The sequence below is a fragment of the Alosa pseudoharengus genome, unplaced genomic scaffold (genome assembly GCF_046254945.1).
Source record: "Alosa pseudoharengus isolate Yale_2024_CS ecotype anadromous, Long Island Sound unplaced genomic scaffold, YU_APseudo_1.1 YU_APseudo_1.1_scf_1, whole genome shotgun sequence".
NCBI lineage: Eukaryota > Metazoa > Chordata > Actinopteri > Clupeiformes > Clupeidae > Alosa > Alosa pseudoharengus.
In genome coordinates, this window is record NW_027468564.1 from 27,075,463 (window position 1) to 27,095,151 (window position 19,689).

Here is a 19,689-nt window from a genome sequence, read left to right on the forward strand (position 1 = left end):
TTTGCTGTGAAGGTATTTTAAATATTTAAATTCAAATGAATCATTGAATAATCAGCATACTCTTTTATTATTATTTTCACTGTTCAAATAATTGCCATAATAATCTATGATCTGACCTAATATGCTGAGGAAATAAATTTGAATGTGCTTTGGGAAGAAGTACGGAATACACAGGACGGAATAAATTGTGCATGACAGCCCCCTTACATTTTGTTATTCCATAATTTACTCTAAATGTTATAGGGGTGAGTGATGGTCTTGGAGCAGCCATAGTTTGTAACAGTGTTGATTTCCTTAGATATCAGTAATACAGTTATGTAAGTCACAAGTAGACAGTCTCTGATGACATTTCCTGACAGTGTCACTGGAGTCACATGCAAACAGTTTCTGAGGATGCTGTATGTGACATCTGCCACACAACATAAATAAAAACAAGACCTGAACATGACAGAAAGCTATTGGCAAAAAAAGAAAAGTCAGACAGAACATGCAGGGAGGAAAAGTGATATGTTTAGACAATTTATCAGCATGGGAGACATGTAGGTTAAACCTGAGCTTGTCTCTCATAATAATATGAATCTGAAGCACCAAAACTATAGTGACAAATATAGATGTACACAGTAAGACAGACTTGGACACAATTACACACAGAGATAGATAGACATGTTGTAGATTTGTTTGAGTACTTTCTATCCGCTTTCCTGATCAGATCTGTGTGTAACTGTCACAAAACAATAAGCTTTGTTAGACTACTTCTAAAAGTATATGCAGGGCTACACTTAACACATTCAGGGCTGAATTCCTGGCAAAATGGCCTGGCCATGCCCATGTTGTATAGCTATGAGTACCATTTACCATAGCTATACAACAGTGCTTTGATTTCAAGTGATTATTGTAATGCTGCCTATATGGGCAGTACCTCAGGCTTGGGGGGCTGGGTAGTGTCCTGAGGGGTCTCTGGGACCATACTGTGAACTTTCATGTTCCTGGGCTTTGCTGCACAACAACTTTTAGGGTGAGAAAAATAAGAACAATAATAAATAGATAAATACAATAGATTTTTTGATCGATCTTAACATAGATTAATAACACTTGGTTAGATTTCATTTTTTGCAGTGCCATCTAGCATAGAGAGAAAACCACACTGCAAAAAATAAAATCTAACCAAGTGATATACCAACTATTTGCCATTGTTTTTAGTATGAAGTCTTCAAGAACGAGTCTTATGAAGACAAATTTGCTCAACGCACTGGCAGACAAATTTGCTTGTTTTTAGGTCAAATTTGCTTAATGCACGGCAGACAAATTAGTTTAAGATGTTTCATCTTAAAATCAAGCTAAGTCAAACTCTTCTGAAATTAAGTCAAATGATTTTACGAGAGAGTGATAGGTAAGTCTCTTTATACTGAAAACAATGCCCACTGGAGTGTTTGATCTTGATATAAGACGTGGCTAGATTTTGTTAGATAATCAGTTTTTGCAGTGCAGCAATTTCTTTGAAATCACATGCAATCTTACAATGGGGAATGAGTTCCTTGCTATTCAGATAGTTACATAATATACTGTACAAGGAAGTGAACCTTTACTCTGGTGATAAAAGGCTGATGCTGCAGGCAATGGCCACATGCAGCCTCTTTAATACAGATGTCATTGTGTGACACAATCTTCTTGAGAAAGGGAAAGTACTGGTGAGGTTTCTTAACAAGACAAATTTGCTCAGTGCACTGGCAGTCAAATGTTCTTATTTTTAGGACAAATTTGCTTGTTTTCAGGATAAGTCAAACTCTTCTTAAATTAAGTTATATGATTTTACAAGTAAGCACAAGGTAAGTCTCTTTATACTGAAAACAAACAATACAAACTAGTTTTTTGATCTTGATATAGGATTAATAACACTTGATTAGATGTTTATTAGATAAGCAGTTTTTGCATTGCGGTGAGGTAGGATTCAAACCAGGAGAGCGTTTGCCTGAAATGCCCATGTTTGAGAGTATGGATAGAAAGGTTGACTGTGTCAAAAGCAGCTGATAGGTCAAGCAAGATGACTGAGTAGCTGCTCTGGCAGATTTTAAGGCTTCAGTAACAGACAAGAGTCGTTTCAGTGGAGTGGCCACTTTTCAACCCAGACTGGTTCGGGTCAAGGACATTCTGTCAGAGAAATTATTTGTTTGGAAACTTCCCTTGCTATAGTCTTAGAAAGAAAAGATAGGAGTGGGAATGTGTGATAGTTCTCCACCGTGATTGAAGCAAGAGAAGGCTTTTTAAGCAGTGGAGTTACCTAAACCAGCTTGAATGCAGTTGAAAATGTACCAGAAGCAAGTGAAGTGTTACATGTGCCCTCACATAGCCTATGTAAATGTGCAATCAGTTGGTCTATCACGCCTACTCTCACTGTTTTACAAAATGGCCATGTTTCCCATTCAAAGATGAAATTCTTCACTTCTTTGTTAGTCTCTATCAAAAGCTGTTGCTCACTTGGTGTGAATGAAGCTATTTCCTGCATCCTTTTTATTCCAACCGTGAGAGAAATAAGAGGATATACACACATATCCTGAATTACTTCACCTGGCGCAACTTAGTCAACATTCCTATCATTCTGGCTGGGTGTTCATGAAAAGTGTCTTTGAAGCTGCTCTGAAGGACCCATCCTTGACTTTGGGAAACGGTGAATGTCTCCTGGCAGGCCAGCAAACCCTTCTTTTTCGGTGAGCCTTTTTTTGGCAGTTTACAAACGGAGTGCTGGACTGAGGTGCAATGGCAAGTGTACCCTGTAGCCTCGCTCTGGCCACCGGGTGAACGAGGCGAATAGTTGATTTCACATGATGGTTATGGTTATGGTTATGGTTATGGATTTAGCAGACGCCTTTGTCCAAAGCGACATATAAATACAAAACAACATAATAATATTTAAAAATGAACAGGGAACAGATTAAAATCTAGGTCAAATATAGTAAGGAGAATAGTTGTAGTACACAATAATATCAATTCAATCAATAGCCTAATGAAAAAGCAATATAAAAAAGGGGAAAGGCAATAATAAAACAATAATGTCAATTCAATCAATAATATAAAAACAATAACATGCTAAGACTACATTAAGGAGAATATCAATAATAAACAATAATGTCAAATTAATTAACAGCCCAATTAAAATAAAACAACATTATATAAACCATAACACATAAGCGCTTAAACAACTAAGTATATGTTGAATAGGAATGTCTTTAGACCCCTCTTAAACGACCCAAAACTACCACAGGAACGGAGACCACTGGGCAGTTCATTCCACCAACATGGAACCACTGAAGAAAAGAGTCTGGAATTAGACCCAGTTTTTATGACTGGTCGACACAACATACGCTCACCAGAAGACCGCAGTGGGCGGTTGGGGATGTAAGGCTTGATTATTGAATTAAAATAACTAGGAGCAGATCTAGTTAGTGTCCTATAGGCCAAAGTGAGAGATTTAAATTTAATTCTGGCTACTATAGGGAGCCAATGGAGAGTAACTAGGAGAGGAGTTACATGTGTCCTCTTTGGCTGATTGAAGACCAGGCGTGCTCCAGCATTTTGAATCAGCTGTAATGATCTTGTTACACAAGCGGGTAAGCCAGCTAATAGTGAATTACAATAGTCCAGCTTAGAGATGACCATGGTCTGAACAAGAAGTTGTGTGGAATCTTGTGTCAGATAAGGTCTGATCTTCCTAATGTTGTAAAGCATAAACCGGCATGATTTTGCAATAGAAGCTATATGCTCAGAGAAGTTAAGTCGGTCATCAATTACAACGCCCAAGTTTCGTGCCGATCTAGTTGGGGTCAGTGAAGTTGAGTCAAGCTGGATGTTAATCTGTTGGGGAATAGCTGTTTTAGCTGGAAACACCAAAAACTCTGTTTTTGAGAGATTAAGCTGAAGGTGGCGATCTTTCATCCAGGCTGAAATATCCTTAAGGCATGCAGAAATCCGGTGGGAAACACTAGAGTCATCGGGTGGGAAAGACAGGTAAAGTTGAGTGTCGTCTGCATAACAGTGATAGTCAAATCCATGGGAGCGAATGGTATCACCTAAGGAAGTGGTGTAAATAGAGAAAAGCAAGGGTCCTAATACTGATCCCTGAGGCACACCTGTGGTGAGGGCATGAGACTTAGATACTTGTCCCTGCCAAGACACATTGAAAGAACGCCCTTTAAGGTAAGATTCAAACCAGTCAAGAGCTTTTCCAGAAATTCCCAGTTCAGATAGTATAGATAGGAGAATGTCATGGTTAACAGTATCAAAGGCTGCAGATAAATCTAGTAGAATTAATACTGATGACTGAGCAGAGGACTTAGCTTCTCTCAATGCTTCAGTCACAGACAGAAGAGCAGTTTCAGTAGAATGACCACTCTTGAAACCAGACTGCATAGGGTCTAGTAGATTATTCTGATGAAGAAAGTCACAAACTTGCTTGAAGACCACTTTCTCCAAAACCTTTGACAAGAAAGGAAGAAGGGAGACAGGTCTGTAGTTCTTCACCTCAGTTGGATTAAGTGTACTTTTCTTTAGCAGAGGTGTAACCCTAGCCTGTTTAAAAGAATAAGGAACTATTCCAGAACTGAGTGAAGCATTAAATACATGTGTGACTGCTGGTAGAACAGCGGGTGAGATAGACTGTAGAAGAGTGGACGGGACAGGATCTAATGGGCATGTTGTTGGACGACATCGCTGAAGCAATTGAGAGACTGCTTCCTCATCAAGAGGAGAAAAAGAGTCAAATGATGGGGTCATACTAACACAAGGCAAAGCCCTCCTTATAGGAGCATCAAACTGAGCACTTATTTTAGCAACTTTTTCAGTGAAAAATGTTGCAAAGTCATTTGCTGACAGTGAAGTAGTTGATGGTGGTGGTGGAGGATTGAGGAGAGATTTGAAAGTAGAAAAAAGTTGTCTACTGTCAGTGGCGCTCTCAATCTTGCTTTGATAGAATGCCTTTTTTGCAAGTGTAACAGTGGATGAAAAGGATGACAGCAAAGACTGGTAGTTACTAAGATCGATCATTTCCATCTCTGGATTTACGCCATTTCCTCTCAGCAGCTCTAAGTTCCTTTCGTACTGAGACTATACTGTTCGTCAGCCATGGATGGCGAGGTTTAGAACGAGTAGGTCTTGAGGAAAGAGGACATGCTGCATTCAGACAAGATGCCAGTGTAGAGCAGAGAGTCTCTGTAGCGTCATTAACCTCAAGTGCCAAGAATGAGCTAGGAGTAGGTAAAGCAGATGTTACTAATGTTGCAAAATGGTCACTTGAGAGGCTTCTGAGATTACGCCGGAACGAAATTATCGGAGGAGGAGCTGCTGGGTTATCCAGGAGACACACAGAGAATCTGATAAAGTGATGATCCGATACATGTAATGGATTAACCAAAACCTTGTCTGTATTACAGTTACGTACCAGAATTAAATCAAGATCGATCTTTACCAGCCTTGTGAGTAGGAGGACTGTGGACACGTGTGATATTAAATGAGGAGAGTAAGGACAAGAAGTCAATTGCAGACGAGTTATCCAAATGAATATTAAAATCGCCAAGGATTAATAATGGGCATGCATCCATTGGAATAGCAGACAGTAGAATGTCCAACTCGTTCACAAAGTTCCCAAGTTGTCCTGGAGGGCGATAAATAACCACCAAGTATAATTTGTATGGTTCAGTTATCATGATGGCATGATATTCAAACGAGTTGTGGACCTGAGCAGGCAGCAACTGTGTAAACCTCCAATCATCAGAGACGAGAAAGCCTGTCCCGCCTCCTCTACCAGACGAACGACTGGTATGCGAAAAAGCATAACTGGTCGACAACGCTGCAGGCGTGGCAGTATTCTCCGGCTTAATCCACGTCTCTGTAAGCGCAAGCAATTGAAGCGATAACTGTGAGGCCAGAGCAGGAATGAAGTCCGCTTTATTCACTGCAGATTGGCAATTCCACAACCCTACAGAAAAAGTAGGACAAGCCTGCTGAACTGATTGTTGCCTTTCAACACCAGTACGCTTATTAACGTGACCGGATACAGGGATATGTTGAAGGCACATTATTAGAAGGATTGTCAGCTAACAAGACAAGGTGAGACAAGAGTGAAACTTATCTGAGAGGTGCCTTGCTTGTGTCCTTGCTCGGTGGACTCGTCGCAGGTAGACTCGATTAGTCTTGACACGAGTAAGTCTTGACACGAGGATGGCTGCACACGAGCGCTGACGCCTCCGCTGACGCTCCAGCACAATAACCACTTTAAATGCTAGTCCTAATTGATCGATCACGCGGAAAACCACCCCCTCTAAAAACTCACGACACCAAGGCCAGTCTAAGCGCAATTAAACAGACAGATGATGTTTGATTCTTCCTGGATGAAATTGGAAGGTGGAGATTTGTAATGAAATGGCTATTGTGAGTTGATTATTTCTGCATTGGTAAAGACTGTGTCACATTGATAGCCAGTCTTTTGTTTATTTAGTTTTTGAATAGTAGTGTGTTCTTCACGCAGATTCCAACTGAAAGTCTTGTGATTGTAATCACCAAGTGATGGCAGCAAATGAAACTAGAGGTCAGTTCTAACACACAGCAACAACAACACATTGTAGGGGGAAAATTACTAACCTCCACCAAAGCGTATTACTGTGCTCCAGAACGCTCACCAATCTATTATCATTATTATCACCGCTAGTGCATCATGTAGGAGTTCTCAGTTTTTTTTTGTTTTTTTTTTCTGTTGACTTTCTGATTTTTTTTTGTCAACGATTCCCGGGACATCTAAACACTGGGGCAAGTTATTGGTCCCTGAGGGTTCAGTTCAGGGACTTCCGTCCATTGGGGGCTGTACAATAAATACATTTAACATGTTTAAGGCACCCAGTAACAGTTTTTGTATAACGTTTCCAATATCATTTTGATGACACAATACCCCATAACATCACAAACAGCAAATTTCGTTCATGGTGCCTTTAAACTGTTAGCAAGGAGTGGCAATATAATCCAAAATTTTAACCAAAGGGAAGCATTTTGGATATATTGTTTAGAAGCAATGGAGCACCCAGGTCTTTAAAGAAGTTATTAACTTCACTTGATTTCTGTAAATACCTCAGTAGCAGACAGTGTCAGCACTTTGGTCAACTGCAGTTGTTTTAAATGCACTCTATAAATGACAGTGACATTTATTTGCGTTTATGACTGAATTCTAGGAGCATTGCCTTTGCACAGGAGGATCGTGCTGGTGGGGAAGACTGGATCAGGAAAAAGTGCAACAGGAAACACCATCCTGGGAAGAAATGCTTTTGAAAGCAACGCTCTACCCAGTCACGTGACTGACGTGTGTGAGAAACACGACGGGGAAGTGGAGGACAGAGACGTTGCCGTGATCGACACGCCGGGAATCTGTGACAGGAACAAGACGGAGGAGCAGATGAGGAAACTGATGGCCAACTGCATCAAGCTGTCCCTCCCTGGACCCCACGTGTTCCTGCTGGTGATCAGACTGGGAGTGAGATTCACAGAAGAGGAAGAAAATGCCGTAAAGTGGATCCAGGACAACTTTGGAAAAGACGCGTCACGTTACACGATTATATTGTTCACTCATGTAGATCAGCTGAAAGGTATTACTGTGGAGGATTGCTTAAAGCATGAGAGTCTTAATAGGATTTACAATAGCTGCGGAGGAAGGTATCTGCCATTCAACAACAGTGATAGAAGTAACAGCGAACAGGTACGACATCTTCTGGAGAAGATTGACAACATGCTTCAGGTAAATATAGGAGAGTTTTACACCAACAACATGTACAAGGAGGCTCAGAGAATGATCAAAGAAGAGGAGGAGAGAAAGAGACAGGAGGAGGAGAGGAAAAAGGAGGAGGAGAGAAGAAGACAGGAGGAGGAGTGGAGACGGCAGGAAGAGATACGAAAAGAGGAGGAGAAAAGGAGGTACGAAGATGAAAGAAGACGAGAAGAAGACAGAAGGAGAAAAGAGGAGGACAGAAGACGACAGGACGAGGACAGAAAACGACAGGAGGATGAAAGGAGAAGGGATGAAGAGGAAAGAAGGAGGGAAGAAGAGGAAAGAAGGAGAGTGGAAGGACAGAGAAGAATGCAGGACGAGATCAGGAGACAACAGGGAAACTCGTGCTTCAGGAGATGTTGTCCATGCTTGTACACAGATCCAGAAAGTGAACTATGACATTATGGCCTATGGCATACTGTACTATGAGCATCACATTTATTTTCAGCATTATTCATTGTGAATCACTTTGAATGTGATTATATGTTATACTGCATTTCATGTCTCTGGAAATAATTATGCATAAATTAATTGAAACGACCTATGTACCTTCATTAATCATTGCACCCCAATAAATCAATAAATTGCAAAAACATTACTCTACATCTCATTCAATATATTGCATAGGCATTATGTTACGCCCCACACAAGGATGATTCACTTGCAACAGCTACTTATGACTATTGGATACACAACAGAAAGTGCTGTGGTAATGAGAGAACACTCAGAGAGGAGAAGGATGAGGTAGTGTGCCTGTGGTTTCCGACCGTGTAGCAACAGAAAGATAAACTCCATCCTGAAGGACACAAAACAATAACTGAACTGGGAATCATACACATTCTTGCACTTGGACTAAAGACAATAGAAATGGAATATGAAGGTCTACTTGTTTGCTTTCATAGCTGCCACAAGTGTGAGAGTGGAGAACAAGAAAACAAATGTTGCGGCTGCTTACATGAACTTAAACTGATCCTGAAGAACATGCCAGATTTTTTCTGAAGGGAATGTATTGGCTGACAAGCTATTGTGACTGCTCAGTTAAACATTTAAATTAAACAAATGAACTTTAAATTAAAAAGTTAAAATATGCACACATGTACACACAGGCAAAACCTACAAGTGTTTGTCTAATAATTGCACAGTACAGTATATTGTAAAGCAGCGGTTCCCAAACTTTTTTACCCGCGGACCACCTTCTACATCCTGACTCGGCTCGCGTACCCCCACCATCCAACACATCAAAAAGTAACTCATTCTATTGACGCATTCCAGGCATCGTTGTTTAATTAGCCGCCCTACATGATAACATAATCAAAATGTGCAACTGGTCTATGAGCTCTCACGTTAAAAAAAACAGTGTGGAGAACCACATTAGAATGGTTAGATAGCATCTCACTGCAGACCATGCACTGTGGCTTTGGGCAGTCTGCCTCCCAATCCACGTGAAGCCTAGGGCTATATGCCTTATCATACTTTCGTTTTCTTCGCGCAGTCTTTTCTGTCTCGTTCTTTCTTTTATCCCCCTGCGCTCCATCTCCACCTTCATTAGTCTGCCCCCATCCCATCGATACCTGTGTCCTGCTCTGTTTCTCTCGCTTCTCCTCTTCGATCGCTTTAATTAGGCCTTTTGGACAGTGTCCCTGTTTTTAGCCAGTTTTCCATGTTTACACAGCCTTCTACCTAGCCTATACTTCAACGAAACTAACGCGCCAGATATTCTGGCTGCCCGCAGGAAATCACGTGTAGCCTATTATGTGTAGCTTATTTTTTAATAAAAACATACCCTATTATAGAGTTTACAAATTATTTCCTTTAATTTCACGTTTCCATATCATTATAACCCGATTCGAAATTCTGTATTATTTATGAATTAATTAGAGTATTAATTAATTAATCATTTTTAACTCCTTTCCGCCATTGCCCTTTTCATCTCGCGTACCCCCTAGTGGCAGCTCGCGTACCACAGTTTGGGAATCGCTGTTGTAAAAAAACATTGACAAGACTTAACCTCAGTGTCCATAAAGTGTTTTAAACAGATTCTGAAAGGCTATAAGTGCCCCATAATGACTGTTATACTGCATGTGTGTGTACTGTGCAACTATGTAAACATAGACATTACTGCACTGATGAAGTGGTATTATATAAGGCCTAGACTTGTAGTCAAGACCGCCTAAACCGAGACCAAGACACTACCAAGACCAGAGGGTATCAAGACCGAGACCAAGACGAGACCAAGGCCAAGACAGACTGAGTCAAGACCAAGACAAAGTCGAGACGAGACCGAGACCAAGACCGAGACCAAAAAAAAAAAAAAAAAACAGCTAGCGAGCTAGTGTTACCAAAGTCCTTTTAGGCAAGTCCCTCCACTCGGTGGCCATATTGCAACGCTTTTTGGGTACTCTTCGGGCATCCTCTTCAGCAGAAATGCGCGTGCGCAAGGCTTCACCACACCAACCGTGCTCCAGTGTCGAGTTCACAACACATGATTGGCACAATGTCTGCACAACACAGCACATAATTGGCTCAAAGTAGTCAACTCACACCACATGATTGGCTCAATGTATACACATGTCGACATTTTGGCGAGGAAGGGGTGGGATATGTGTAGACAACGGCCATATTGGCGTTGCAAACTAGCCCCATGCATTTCTATGGAGGATTTTTTGAGTGCTGTGTCTCCACATTAGAAAGTCTCTGGTGTTACACCATAACTTGCATCAATTGAATAAGAGCAGCATACTGGGGCAGGGTTCTCAAGTTTTGAGCTCAGCTTGGAGTGAGATTGGGGGGGGGGGGTGCACTCACTAATTATAAAATAAAATTGGAAAGAAGCATTAACCCTTTGAGACCTTGAATTTGTCATTGTAATCTATACATCCTATATCTTGTTTTTGTCTGGGAAAGTATAATGCATAGCCTATGTCTCTTATGTCAGCCTTATCAAGGGAAACCATTTGTTTTTTTATGTCACCAGGAAGCATGTCAGTAGAAATAACTTTTCATATTTAGGTGGGATAGATTGGAATCTTGAAATATAATAATCGTGACGCTGGGATATTCTATGGCTCACCAATTTACGAGATGTAGGCCTATATGTACTGAGTGAGACAAATATTTTATTTATTAGGCTAATTGCTTTATTCACTTGAGTAGCCTATATTGTTACTGAATCATTAGACTAAGCATGTGCATGCTGAAACCGAGGACAGCAAGTTCATTATACATTATGGTGGTTGGCAGGTCATTGTCTGCAGCAGTCCTGTATGTTTAGAAAAAAATGTAGGCCTATGTGTAGCATACTCGCTCAAATTGATAACACTCGTTAATAATAAGCTAATTTTCATTCATTGTTGACATGGTCCATGGAGGATCAGATGGGTGTCCCGGGACCTGATGAACACGGCGCTAAAAAGCACAAACGAGTGCGAAAGTTGCAGCCGTGACGACAGGGAAAGTGCAGGCAGCCACGAGAGTGATTGGTCGTGTAAAATGAACGTTGCTGATGTCTTACACAAAGCTATAACGACACAATCATTAGGTTTTCTTAATGACCGACAGTTTAGTTTAGTTTATAGATAAGAAATAATTTTGCCATAAAGTAGGCTAGGCCAAATGTTCGTGAAAAGGCTTGATTTACACACCCTGTAAAGTACCATAAGTAGGCTGGTTTACCAAATGACAGACAGTTGAATTTCTGAATAAAAAGAATGTTGGTGCAGTTTTGAAATCTTAAACGTGTAACCCCACACAAGCATAACGTGGTTGTAGGGAGGGGATGTGCTATTTTGGAATTTTACCCGGATACAACGAATAGCCTACTATTTTTTGATTGGATGTCGGTGGCTATTTATTTTTTTGATTTTGCTGGTGCGCTAGTTCTGAACCCTGCGAGAAATCCTCTCGTATCCCTGCGCCTCCTCTACTAATTATGCAGATACCTTGACATCCCTAGTAATATTTCTGCGTGAGAAATGCAAGGTGTGGTGTGTGAGCGTGTGAACTTGTTGAATTGCGTGTGTCTCACGCCCATTGCGTGAGCCCTGCTGGGGTAAGAGGTTCAGTCCCAGTTTAAATTAAATTTAAGAAGGTATTATTTCAACTACAGACAGAACAATGCAGAGACAGAGCATGTCATGAATGTGTGTGACTGTGAGCTCACTCACTGTAAATGTTTTCGTAGACTGGGTGAGATAAACTATGTAGGCTATAGCAATTGCATGACAATGATGAGAGAGAGACTTTGCAAAACTTGCATTTTGCAGAATGCTTCTTTCTTGCCCCTGGACTGCAAATTTCTTTATGTTCCGTGAATGCAAATTTAATGATGGCGGAATTCGCTGACATTATTATTACTAGGTCTGACTGAGACTGACAGCTACGACGTAAACTTAACGTTTCGCGCTGGCTACACTTGCGTCTTTTGATTGGATGAGCGCCAGTTTCTTAATCACAACAAAATACATGTATGTCATTGATTGGTTGCATTTGAAAGGTTGCATTTGAAGGGCGTGAAAGGCGAAATAATTTAATGTTGCATTATCGAATGTTATGTTTTGTATCATGGACATATTTGTTGCAAATCTGTTGCCGACCACTATGTCGACCCGAGACCGCAAGACCAAGACAATGAGACCAAGACAAGACCGAGGGATCCGAGACCAAGACAAGACCAAGACCAAAGACGGTCGAGACTGTGACAAGACCGAGACCACGTAAAAGTGGTCTCGAGACCGGTCTCGAGACCAAGACCGGTCTCGAGACATCCAACTCTAATAAGGCCTAACAGTTAGAAATATCACAATGCATCATAAAGCTTCTTTTACATTTATAATGCCATCATTAATCTTGTAGTTTTTTCTTGTTATTTTGTAACTGATAATACATATACATAGGTCACCTGCAGTAGAAAGAAAGCAAACATTTGAGACCACACAATTAGGGTTCCATTTGAAAACAGATACAACAGCGACACCTACTATAATATAATAATAATAATAAGTTTATTTTATATAGTGCCTTTCTCAAACCCAAGGTCGCTTTACAAAGTAGGAAGGCAGGGAAACACAATAACAAACAAACAAACAATACAACAGAGACAAAGGCAGGGAAATACAATAACAAACAAACAAACAAACAATACAACAAAGACAAGTTATCTGTAGGAACTATGTGTTGGATGTGGAGAAGTGATCATTAAACAGAAAGGTCTTGAGGTGTGCTTGGAAGAAAGGAAGAGAAGGACAGGCACGAAGGGGTTGGGGGAGGGAGTTCTACTGTTTTTCGTTTTTCTACTGGTCAATTTGCATTGTGAGTTTGAAAAAGACTTCAGGCCCTGTCGTGCACCCGGTGCAAAGTGTCCTCCAAAGTGTGAGGGACATATGATAACCTCTGCAGAGTGGCAGCTATGTTGTATCTATCATAACATTTATACCATACCTGACAGGCATCTGGAACAGTGAAATGGATATAATTACTCAGGAACGAACAAAACCAAGGTTGGCTAGATAACAGTTTGGTCTTTATAAATGTGTTTAAACACACAGTGGTGACTGCGTACCAGACCATTTCTATTTATTACCGGTAGCTCCTTTACTGTCAGTGTTCAGCAGCAACAGATCTCTATCACTACACACTGTCTCGTCTCTGTACAGATCTCTATCACTACACACTGTCTCGTCTCTGTACAGATCTCTATCACTACACACTGTCTCGTCTCTGTACATATCTCTATCACTGCACACTGTCTCGTCTCTGTACAGATCTCTATCACTGCACACTGTCTCGTCTCTGTACAGATTGTACAGAAACAAATAACCAGTTACAGCTGTGCTGCAGCATTGTAAGACTTCCAAACAAACAGTATAGGGCAGTGAAAGGTCATGTCTCTGGAAAATATTTATGCATGAAAAATGACCTACTTTGTACTTCCACTAATTTAATCTCACCCCAATAAATAATAATTATAAAGGGCAAAACATCATCTCATTATGACCGCCGCGCAGCGAAGCGGCGGTCATATAGGTTTAGTCAGATTTTTTTTTTTTCTTTTTCGCATGTCCAAATTTCCGTCAATGATTCCCGGGACACTGAAAGACCGGGGTAGACGAAACTTGGTAGGCATGTAACCCCATATGGATAGCATGGAACCATCGTTTTTCGTTTTGATCTGTAGCCTCCCCGCTGGACTGCACCCCCCCGAAAGGAGGGTAGGGCAGACACAGTTTTCTGTGAATATCTCGAGAACCGTAAGGTTTAGGAGGACCATTTTTTTTTTGTATGTTGATCTCAAGGGGCCATGTCAACCCATTCCATAACCACTCATTTCATGTATAGCGCCACCTAGTTAAACACAAAAAAGTAAAAATGAGGTGTTGTAATCGCAGGTATCTGTGAGCTGACATAGTCAAAACTGCACGAAATTGGAAGTGTAGGATCATTATGAGACCCTCTGAATGCACGCCAAGTTTCGTGGAATTCCGTTCATGGGGGGCCACACAATAAATTAATTTATGTTACTATACACCAACTGGCCTGTAGGTGGCCGGAGACAGTTTTCTGTGAATATCTCGAGAACCGTAGGGCCTAGGAGGTCCACCTTTTTTTTGTATGTTGGTCTTAAGGGGGCATGTCAACCCATCCCATTACCACTTATTTCATGTATAGCGCCACCTAGTTAAAAATTAAAAAGCAAAAACTTAGGTGTTTTCATCACAATATCTCTGGCTGACATGGTCAAAACTGCATGAAATTGAAAGTGTAGGATCATTATGACACCCTCCGAATGTATGCCAAGTTTTGTGAACTTTCGTTCATGGGGGGCCTTACAATAAAATAATTTATGTGTACATTTAATGACCGTACACCAACAAGGATTCCCGGGACACTGAAAACCGGGGTACATGAAACTTGGTGGGCATGTAACCCCACATGGATAGCATGGAACCGTCGTTTTTCGTTTTGATCTGTAGCCCCCCCGCTGTACTGGACCCCCCGAAAGGAGGGTAGGGCAGACACAGTTTTCTGTGAATATCTTGAGAACCATAGGGCCTAGGATGACCAATTTTTTCCGTATGTTTGCCTCCAGGGGTCATGTTAACCTATTCCATGTGCACACATGTGCATAAACAGATACACACGCACACACATACATTCACAGTAATCATACGTATGACACATACTCACACAGTAGACATATGTACGCATGCATGCACATGCACAAACACACATACGCAGGCAAACACACAAGCACGCACGCACACACACACACCCACACACATAAACATAAACGTGTACACGCACACATGCACACAATTCAAGAATTTCTCAGAATTATGAACAGGCAAGATGGGGGTGGGGTTGTATAAAATTAATTTTACATGTGAAATGAGTGTGGCTAATGCAATTTAGTGAGACAGTTAGAATCATATAGGCCTTTCAGCGTGATTTATTTTTGTGGAAAAAATGTGCTGGACTGGGCCGCGGTCATATTTTGTACCGCTCTGCGGTACATCTAGTTCATAAAGCCATTGCATAGGCATTATCTGTCATACCCCATACAAGATCACAAATACTGTATCAGCAACTTATGATACACTTGTAATAGACTAATGGCTTTAAGAATAATAAAATATAAACAAGCTTCGAAAACAAGCAGTATGGATCATAAAGCTGCACTTTGCATAAAACTAATAAATATAAGAATAGATACCAGGACAAACATGTCAAAGACTTTGTAGGTTATTACTATGTCTACCTTGTAAACTGCTCAAGGAAGTGAGGGACTTCAGTAACCACCCAGCCAGCTCATGCAAATCATTTAATGTAAATGGAATTAGGCTCACATACTTGAACAGAAGTCACATGACATCTCTAAACTTGACAGTCAGAGGTGTCACAGGTTCAGCAGTGTCACAGCCTCAGGGAAAACTACTCTTCCTATTTGCAGTTCTTTGTCAGAAATACATTTATATTGGTGAACACGAACCAATAGATTAAGTGCTGTGATTGAATGAGAATGGGTTAAAAGGAGTATCAGTAATTATTCTAAATGGTGCTCATGCTACCAGAGATGGGAAGTAACAAAGTACAAATCCATAAGTATAGTAGCATTTCCGGTATCTGTACTTTACCAGAGCATTGTGTGGATTTGCAACATCAAGGCTGGTTTCAACCTAAATCGATTGTGATGCAAAAAGGTGACTGACTTTGACACTGTAGTGATGCCACCTAAGGGGGCAGCGCCAAAACATGATAATATAAAACATATTCATCAAATTCAATGCTTTATCAGAATGTTAACAGATGTCAAAACATTCTTTGTTTGCTTTTCCATCTTAAAAAAAATGTTTTCTACTAGGCCTACTCTGTCAGCGAGCTCACCTTTAACAGAATGTTTAAGCAAGTTCATCCCTGGCTGGTAGTAGGCAACAAGCTTGGAAAAGATGCGTCACGTTACACAATTTTTTTAAAATTGTATCATTACCATGAGGACAATGGGTTCATTTATTAACCATGGGGACAATGAAATACATGGAGTTGTTAAGTCAAGTCAAGTCAACTTTATTTATATAGCGCATTTCATACACAGAGGTCATTCAATGTGCTTTACATAAACACAAGCAAACAGAAATAGACAATAAAAGCATAGAAGGGCAATAGTCAAAGAATAGTTTAAAAAGTAAAGAATACAAAAGAAAACATAAAACACATAAGGTAATATAGTACATAAAACATAAAAGGGCAATAGTTTAGTGTGTAGTGTTTAAAGTGTTTAAAAGTAATAATTAAAGCACATAAAAAACAACAATGATTATACTTGTCAAGCACCCAGTGAATGACAGGATAAATCTACTTCACAGAATACCCCCCGCTGGCGGGACACCGCAGATGTGGCTAAACTCGCTCTTCAGACTCTGCCCCGCCTATTTTTCAACCCAGGAGCCGCTACTGCTATGGGTTGCACAAAACCTGAAGCTGTTTATGCAAAATTCCTCTCATATTACACATTATCAGCAGCTCCATTCATGCCAGTTTCAGTCCCTTTCAGAATAGGCTGTTTCTGCATGGGCCTTAAATGCAAATAAGCCACGGCCCACTCCGGAACTGATTCCATGTATGCAACACAGCATGGCCAAAAGCAGACACCTGCATGTATGATGTAACATGGCCTAACAATGTTAAATGATAATGGGTAAAACTTTATTTGGGTCGGTTTATAAGCCCAGTAGAGGTGATGTAGCCTATTCCAAAGTTTAAACGCATTTGTGAAATTGCCTGCCTATTACAGGATGGCTTGGTTCGCTTCCAGGCTAGGCTACACTATATGGCCTATGGCAATTGCAAAAGCTACCGCTACCTACGTTACACAGTAACGGCGTCAATGGCAGTAAAAAACACTAGCTAGCCTCTGTGATTAGCCTGGGAAAAACCCAGACGTACTTCCGCCAAATTCGAGATTCGCTCTGAAAGTCCGTGGTGGTGTCTAGAAGGGATACAGCTAAGGGTTAGGGTTAGGATTAGGGTTAGGTTACTTCCTGTCCTGATAATGTTTATTTCTATGGAGATTTCACTGGAGATTTCATTATCTGTTACGTGACTTCCGTTGTTAGCTGTATCCCATCTAGCCACAACCAAAGTCCGTCTGGCCAAGAATCCATTCTAGCCAATTTCCAATTTTCCTAGATCTAGGCACCAATCAGAACCCTTGAGGCGGGGTTTACACGATGACAATAGAGCACCCTGAAGAAGCCAGGGTTTTTTAAAAAAAAAAACATCAACGATGGCTGCTGCCGCTTGTTTGAAGCTGCTATCACGTTGGTTTAAGACAGGGAGTTAGAAGTTTCGCAACTGCTTCCTTATGTTGGAATATGCAACAATGTACAAACATGTAAGGGATACCTATGTGATATCTGCAACAGTGGTAGGCTACTGAAAACTGTTTGATATTCTGTTCATTTAAAGGCCAGTAGCTGGACACGTAGCTGACAGAAAACACATATTTTTGAATTGGTGTGCTATGCAATCATAACTCGAATGCTCAAAAAATGAAACAGGCCTAAACCTAAACATTGCAACATCGAGCGTTTTTATGGAAAGAAAATGATTTACAGACCACTATCTGCATTAAGCTACACTTCAGTGTTTGCCTTGAAACAATTCCGGCATAATTGCTTTGAACGTTTCAGTCTCTCGTTCCCCATTCCTGCTTTATATGTCCCGGTCAGCCAGAAAGGATGAATGAAACAAAATGTTTGTTTGAACATGAACGGTTTTGTTCAGAGCTGAAAATGCAATTGTGTTTGACAGAGGGCAGATGTAAATTGCTAGTGACAAAATATTTAGCTTTCAGTGTGGCACAATGTCTTTGTAAATTAGCCTATGTTTTTTCAAAGATTGATAGATACTTTAGTTAGGAAAGATTAGATGAATTTGATAATTTATGTTTGGGCCTTTTTTGTGCCTGAAATCGCTGATACAACCTTTAATGTTGGGCAGAGTTAAAGGAGTGGCTGCTTTACTGAAGCGTCAGGTACCGCACCTGACAAGATGAGCCACATAGCCAGATAGGCCTATCTCCCTCAATGAAATTCAAATGACATGTTTTGTAGCCTAGTTTGTTGCAAACCACTCCAGTTATAAAATTGTTAAGGCTACCTTTAGGAAAAATGACACCATGTCAATTTAATAGTCAATTTAATAAGCACTGCATTAGCATTTTTCTTTCACTGAAGTTCCACTTAAATGTTGTACCTGCTGAGAAATGACTAAACACCCTGGATACTTATGATCATTATCAGTCATATAACCATAATTCCCTATGGCTAACGCAGGCTTGTGGTCATTTTCGGCAGGTCGTGTGGTTGCTCACAGTGCTGAAATGTGCGCTCAGAAAACAAAATATTTGCTCAGTGCTGAAAAAAATTAGAGGGAACGTTGGTTGTGACTCTCGCTGGTAGCTTTATTAACTTATCCAGCAAACCATTAAAAAATCACGACTGTAACAAAACGGTCCTCCAAACTGCAACTCTCGCTTGCCGTCGAACTAGTCCATCTTCCGGTTTCCGGTTTGTCGCACTCAGCTGAAAAAAAAAAGAGTGGTGTGCTACCCGGCCAAAATCCTGGCGCGCCAGAGAGATCTACGTCATTTTGACGTCACATTGTCGCGCTACCGGTCAGGAACGTCGAGTATGTAGTACCCTATAGGCAGTGATATATTTTCAACTTAATGTGACATAAACTGGAATACAAATAATAAGAAAAACATTTTAAATTAACAACATAATCAATTTAAAGAAGCCCTATGCATGTCTGGTTATTCCTTCGCTGTTTCTGGGTTTTCGCCGGATTTGGGCTCGCATTTTTCACGACACAGCTCCCCCTGCAGCTTCGGTAGCAAGTGACTGCTACGCTAATCCCCCACTAGCTAGCGAGCTAGCCATCAAGAATCCAAGCTAAACACATACAGGGCTCACAATAAAACGGTCGAGAACACATTGTTGAAGAGACTATCAAACCACATTACAAAAACGAAGTTCACCCAAGGGTAGGCTACTTACAATTTCAACAGCAACAAAGCCAAGTCGGCGTCTGTTTTGCAGTCTTCTTCGAAACTACAATCTGACTACATTTTTGTAGGCGCGATATTATACTTTCGCTGAGTCACATCCGGATTTCCTCAGACCGGGAACAGAAAGTTGAATATTCGTTTTTTCCACGAAGAAGCGAGAGGGGGAGACGTAGCACCCACCAAACGACCCATAAAGTGTTGTAGAACCATCAGAACGACTCTCAACCTGCATAATTAAGGTCATTTTTGCTAAAATTGTTGCATAGGGCTTCTTTAACTAGATTGAGTGATATTATTAAACTGGTGAATCAATATCAGTTGG

At 40.7% G+C, this 19,689-nt stretch overlaps 1 protein-coding gene across 1 annotated transcript; it reads left to right on the top strand.

Moving 5' to 3' along the window:
• Window positions 1-6,555: 6,555 nt before the first annotated feature.
• LOC143117880 (GTPase IMAP family member 9-like) lies at window positions 6,556-8,200 on the top strand. The gene is made up of 2 exons (XM_076279298.1): window positions 6,556-6,577; window positions 7,212-8,200. Exons 1-2 carry the CDS (start codon window positions 6,556-6,558, stop codon window positions 8,198-8,200), a joined length of 1,011 nt encoding a protein of 336 aa, XP_076135413.1.
• Window positions 8,201-19,689: the final 11,489 nt, after the last annotated feature.

Coding starts and splice junctions, on each gene's coding strand:
- LOC143117880 (XM_076279298.1), top strand. CDS start 6,556: ATGGCAGCAAATGAAACTAGAG. Junction 6,578..7,211: donor GGCAGCAAATGAAACTAGAG/GTCAGTTCTAAC, acceptor ACTGAATTCTAG/GAGCATTGCCTTTGCACAGG.